At 47.6% G+C, this 6,000-nt stretch overlaps 1 protein-coding gene across 1 annotated transcript in view; it reads left to right on the top strand.

Moving 5' to 3' along the window:
• Positions 1–211: 211 nt before the first annotated feature.
• Positions 212–6,000, top strand: part of GIPC2 (GIPC PDZ domain containing family member 2) — a 152,805-nt gene continuing 147,016 nt past the window's right edge. The window contains exon 1 of the mRNA XM_040360646.1: positions 212–672. Within this exon, the coding sequence (XP_040216580.1) occupies positions 382–672 (291 nt within the window). The 5' untranslated portion in view covers positions 212–381. The remainder of the gene's footprint in view (positions 673–6,000) is intronic.

The raw sequence follows: 6,000 nt of genomic DNA, 5'->3' as shown, positions 1-6,000 counted from the left end.
ATAATGATACTAATAATATGGACGCTCGTATTGTTGGCAGTGACAAAAGAGTTACTGGGAGAGCTGGTGACATAGGATGCGGCAGATGGGAGAGGACCAGGAGGGGGCCCAGCACACAGCGCAGTCCTTGCAGAGGAGGAGAAGTAGGCTGATGTATAGGGAGGAGGAGGACAGGGGAGGGCTGGAGAGTTCCAGGGGAGTTTCTCTATTCTCAACGAAACAGGAAGTGTCTTACCTGTCTGCATGTAAAGAGACGGCTCAGTGACAAGCACTCAAGAGAGAGACACCTTCCATCCAAGAGGAGGAGGAGGAGGACAAGGATCAGGATCCAGGGGGGCTTAATCAATTCCATCCCATCACTGCGATCCCTACTCCGCAACCATGCCTCTAGGACTGAGATCGAAGATCAGAAGGAAGGCTAAGGAGGTCTCCTCGAAGTTGGTGGAAAGCGAAGAGGTGGTGGACAAGTCGGCGGGCAGCAGCGCCGCCAAGGAGCTGCCCAATGCCAACGGGGCGCCCGGTCTGCCTCCCCCGCCCGTCAGCCTGCGCCCCAAACTGGTCTTCCACACCCAACTGGCACACGGCAGCCCCACCGGCAGGATCGAGGGCTTCACCAACGTCAAGGAACTGTACGCCAAGATCGCAGATGCTTTCCAAATCGCCCCAGAGGAGGTAAGACTTTATTTTTTATATTTTTATTTTTTAAGATATTTTTATTAGGTTTAAGACAAACCAACAAACAGAAAAACATACAAAAAAACCCACCAGACAACCCGGTCATAAACGTTAGGCAATACCAGGGCTTTTTTTCAGGGGGAACGGAGTTCCACCACCTCTGGCTCAGACCCTTTGGTGCCCGCTCACCACAATCACTTGTAAACACAGAAGTCTGGTTTCTGTGTTTACAAGTGACAGCTCTGCACTCTGTGTGTAACCCCCTGAACTCTGCACTCTGTATGTAATGCAATCCTGGTATTTAATGCCCCTTTAAGACCCTTTTACTGTTTGTGAAATATGAACGGGGTCGTGGTTGAGTTCCTGCACCTATTTTCTGAGAAAAAAAGCTCTGGGCACTACACTATGTCAGAATATTTTCAGAGCCGAGAAGAGTTGTTGGTTAACCTGCGGCGGTTCGGAGATTACCTCTCCGGTATAAAGGTCAGCAGTGAGTCGCGTTACTCAGAAGCCTCACCCATCGTTACCGGCGGTGAGGTGTCCTGGGAATCGGGTGCCCGTCACTCGTCTCCTTCTACTGACTCACTGCGAATCCTTTTCACTTATTAGTCAGGACAGTTCTTGCTAAAGAGTCTTCAAAGATCGTTTCACGAAAAGTGACAATTTTCTGTGCCAAAAATAATAATAATAAGCAAAGGTGTCCGATGAGATCCAGGTGGAAGAAATACGCACGTGCGTGCTAGACGATCAGCCAGTTATCTTCACTCGGGGAAAAAAATAAAGAAAAGACTTTCCAACGAGAAAAAAATAAATAAAAAATGACTTTGTCTGGAGACGTTATGAAAAAAAAAAGAAAGCTTTCGTAGAGAAATTGCCCGTTTCTTCACACGCTATCTTATGTCAAGGGGGAGGGGGGGGGGGGGGACACGTAACGATCGCTCTCCGATTTCCAGGGCTTATCCCTGGGGACATGTTTTATGACTTGGCCTCGATTTAAAAAAAAAAAATCCCCAGAATGTTACATTCATTATTTTTTTATTTTTATTATCTTTGTGTTTTTCTTGGCTTTGTAGCAATTTTTTTTTTTTTTTAAATGGGGGATTTGCAAGAAAAAAAAGTATTTGATAAATTAAAGTGGAACTTCAGTCGTTTTTTTTTCTATCTATTAAATCTGCTTTTGTTGTTTTAACTTTGGACGGTAAAACTTTTTTTTCATGCCAGTAAATACAGTGGAACTTCGAGGAGAATGCTCGTAATCCAAAGCACTGGCATATCAAAGCGAGTTTCCCCATTGAAGTCAATAGAATCTAAAATAATTTGTTCTACATTGAGTTCAATGGCATGCAATACTGCATGTGGCCAGAGGCGGGGGGGGGCGCCGAGGAGCCTCGGAAACACACGGAAAGGCCAGAGGACAGCTCGGCTGACCTTTGCCAACCTCGGAAAGGCTCAGGAACTGAGTATTTTCCAGTTTTTTTAAGCATTTCTGAACGGCTCAGAATGGCGCCGGTGACTTGTCCTTAAGGTTCCCCCTAACGAGAAAGTTCCTTCAAGGACTGCGCAGGCGCAAACTTGCCAAAGGAAATCTCCAAAACCTCGGCCGGCATCCAGGCTCATTCTTTAACATCCCAGTGGATTGGAGGATGTTAAAAAAAGAGCCAGGAGGCCGAGCGAGCGGAGCGAGGATGTGAGGCCGACTGGCCACTTACCTCGAAATCCACGTCCCCATGGATGCCGGCCGAGATTCGGAGATTTCCGTCAGCAAGTTTGCGCCTGCGCAGACTTCCAAGGAACTTCCCCGTTAGCTGGAACCGTCTCAGCACATCAGATTGCGCATGCGCTGGAACTTCTAAGATAGCTGGAACCAGCACGGCAGATCACCGACACCACTCCCCACCTCAGGCTGAACGCGGTACTGCACACCGCTTTGGCTTGAATCCTGCTCGTTGTGCAAGACAACACTCGCAAACCGGGTTAGGATGTTTAAAAATACAGTGCATTGTATTGCGAAACGCTCGGTAACCGCGTTACTCGCAATCCGAGGTTCCACTGTACCTTATACAGCCCACTTCCTGTTTCCTGTCTGGTCATTAGCCTAGGTTTATGACATCATGCACAGCTCTACCTCTAACTCTCGTGAGAGTTTGCCAGGAAGGGAGGGGTGAGCCATAAGAGTGCGAATGAGAGCTGCAGAGCTGGAGGTGTGCCTCTGTGCGTCTGTAAATTCCTCCCACTGACACCAATAATGAGGAACTATTCCTCCCACTGACACCAATAATGAGGAACTATTCCTCCCACTGACACCAATAATGAGGAACTATTCCTCCCACTGACACCAATAATGAGGAACTATTCCTCCCACTGACACCAATAATGAGGCACTATTCCTTCCACTGACACTAATAATGAGGCACTATTCCTCCCACTGACACCAATAATGAGACACTATTCCTCCCACTGACACCAATAATAAGGCACAATTCCTCCCACTGACACCAATAATGAGGCACAATTCCTCCCACTGACACCAATAATGAGGCACAATTCCTCCCACTGACACCAATGATGAGGCACTATTCCTCCCACTGACACCAATGATGAGGCACTATTCCTCCCACTGACACCAATGATGAGGCACTATTCCTCCCACTGACACCAATGATGAGGCACTATTCCTCCCACTGACACCAATAATGAGGCACTATTCCTCACACTGACACCAATGATGAGGCACTATTCCTCCCACTGACACCAATGATGAGGCACTATTCCTCCCACTGACACCAATAATGAGGCACTATTCCTCACACTGACACCAATGATGAGGCACTATTCTTCCCACTGACACCAATGATGAGGCACTATTCCTCCCACTGACACCAATGATGAGGCACTATTCCTCCCACTGACACCAATGATGAGGCACTATTCTTCCCACTGACACCAATGATGAGGCACTATTCTTCCCACTGACACCAATGATGAGGCACTATTCTTCCCACTGACACCAATAATGAGGCACCATTCCTCCCACTGACACCAATAATGAGGCACTATTCTTCCCACTGACACCAATGATGAGGCACAATTACTCCCACTGACACCAATAATGAGGCACTATTCCTCCCACTGACACCAATAATGAGGCACTATTCCTCCCACTGACACCAATAATGAGGCACTATTCCTCCCACTGACACCAATGATGAGGCACTATTCCTCCCACTGACACCAATAATGAGGCACTATTCCTCCCACTGACACCAATGATGAGGCACAATTACTCCCATTGACACCAATAATGAGGCACTATTCCTCCCACTGACACCAATGATGAGGCATTATTCCTCCCACTGACACCAATAATGAGGCACTATTCCTCCCACTGACACCAATGATGAGGCACTATTCCTCCCACTGACACCAATAATAAGGCACTATTCCTCTCACTGACACTAATAATGAGGCACTATTCCTCACACTGACACCAATGATGAGGCACAATTACTCCCATTGACACCAATAATGAGGCACTATTCCTCCCACTGACACCAATAATAAGGCACTATTCCTCCCACTGACACTAATAATGAGGCACTATTGATCTTTTATTGAAAAGAATCAAGCAACCAATTTTATACAAAAGTAAAAAACAAAACTATAGTACAAAACTTCAAACATAAATCCAAGGAATACACATCCGGGTTCAGAATATATACAATATATACACTATACACCACTACCAAAACATTACTACAAAACTATTTACACAAAGCAGCAGAGAGGGCCTAAGAGGCACAACCCGTCACCTATGTACGCAGCCATTTATCAAAAATGTATGAAAAATAATAATCTAGGGTGATAAGAGACAGACAGCCACACCCGGGAAAGAGACTGCTGGCAGTCAGGGAGGCTTGAAACCCCTCCACGCCTTCAGCCAAGCCCCCTGACCCCGCTTGTCTCTCTCAAGCCCCCGAATCTTCCCCACCTCATGCACAATGTCATACACCACCACCTCAACAGGAAGGATTTTTTGCCGAATGCTGACCTGACACCGTGCGTTCCAGGTGAAATAACGGACCACTAGGCTAACTAAAAAAAGTGTATCCAAACAAAAACCTCCACCGGTACTGAATGCTCCGTACACCCACTCGGCATAACCCAGCCTGGAGAGGAAAGGAACACCGAGCGCCCGCCCCACCTGTTTGTACACTTCTATGTTAAAAGGGCAACGAAGCAGAAAATGGTCCATAGTCTCCTCCTCACCTGCACACTCCTCCCGAGGACAGCTACGATCCACCCCACTGCGGAATTTCAAATTGCCCCGAACATAGAGCCTCCCATGGAAGCACAACCAGGCCAGATCCCTAAATTTAGGAGGTATTCTATCCAAATTAATTAGTCTCAACCCCACCCTCAAAACTGGGCCTGGGCAATCCCTTAAGGCCAGTGGGTCATGAAAGACTTCGCTCAAGACTCGACTCATAAGGTCTTTCCTCGGAACCGATCTGAGATCTTCAGCCGACAATCGCCACTGCCGCAGTAACTTCAGGCACGGAGCTACATAGGCTGGTAGCTGACCACGATGACCCCTGCGATTCTTCACTTGGCCACCTTCTTCCCAAAGTCGCAGAAAAGGCCTAAACCAAGATCTAAATATGCCTGCCCATCCAGGAGGTTCCACTGCAAGCATACTACCAATGTTAAACTTGAGAAATAGCAGTGAAAAGAAAAGAACTGGGTTGACCATACCTAAGCCACCCTCCCTCCTGGATAGGTAGGTGACATTCCTCTTGATGGGGTTCAGTCTGTTCCCCCACAGCATCTGGAAGAACACACTACTGACCCTAGCATAGAGAGACACTGGCAAGATGCAGACAAAACTGACATACAAGAAGATCGGAATCAGGTAAGTCTTAATCAGATCAACCCTTTCCCTCATAGATAACTTCCATCTCTTCCAGTTGACCACCTTAGCATTGGCAATTTCCAGTCTGCCTTCCCAGTTTTTGAGGCCATAATCGCCGGGTCCAAATTCAATGCCTAGTATCTTAATTCTTTCCCGGGGCACTGGAAAGGTGTCCGGGAGATCAAACCCCTCACCTTCCTTTCCCATCCAGAAAACTTCGCTCTTTTCCTGATTGATCTTGGAGCCTGATGCTTCAGAATACCGTGATGTCAGAGAGACCACCTCCTCCGCCTCATCCGTCCCAGTGACAATCACCGATACATCGTCCGCATAAGCAACAACCCTCAATGGCGGCTCACCCGGGAGCCCCACTGGTACCCCACACAACATGCCGCTTTCTAGCCTCCTGATGAAGG

The sequence above is a fragment of the Rana temporaria genome, chromosome 7 (genome assembly GCF_905171775.1).
Source record: "Rana temporaria chromosome 7, aRanTem1.1, whole genome shotgun sequence".
Lineage (NCBI taxonomy): Eukaryota > Metazoa > Chordata > Amphibia > Anura > Ranidae > Rana > Rana temporaria.
The sequence above is the reverse complement of the archived record's forward strand: the minus strand, read 5'-3'. Positions and strand labels throughout refer to the sequence as shown.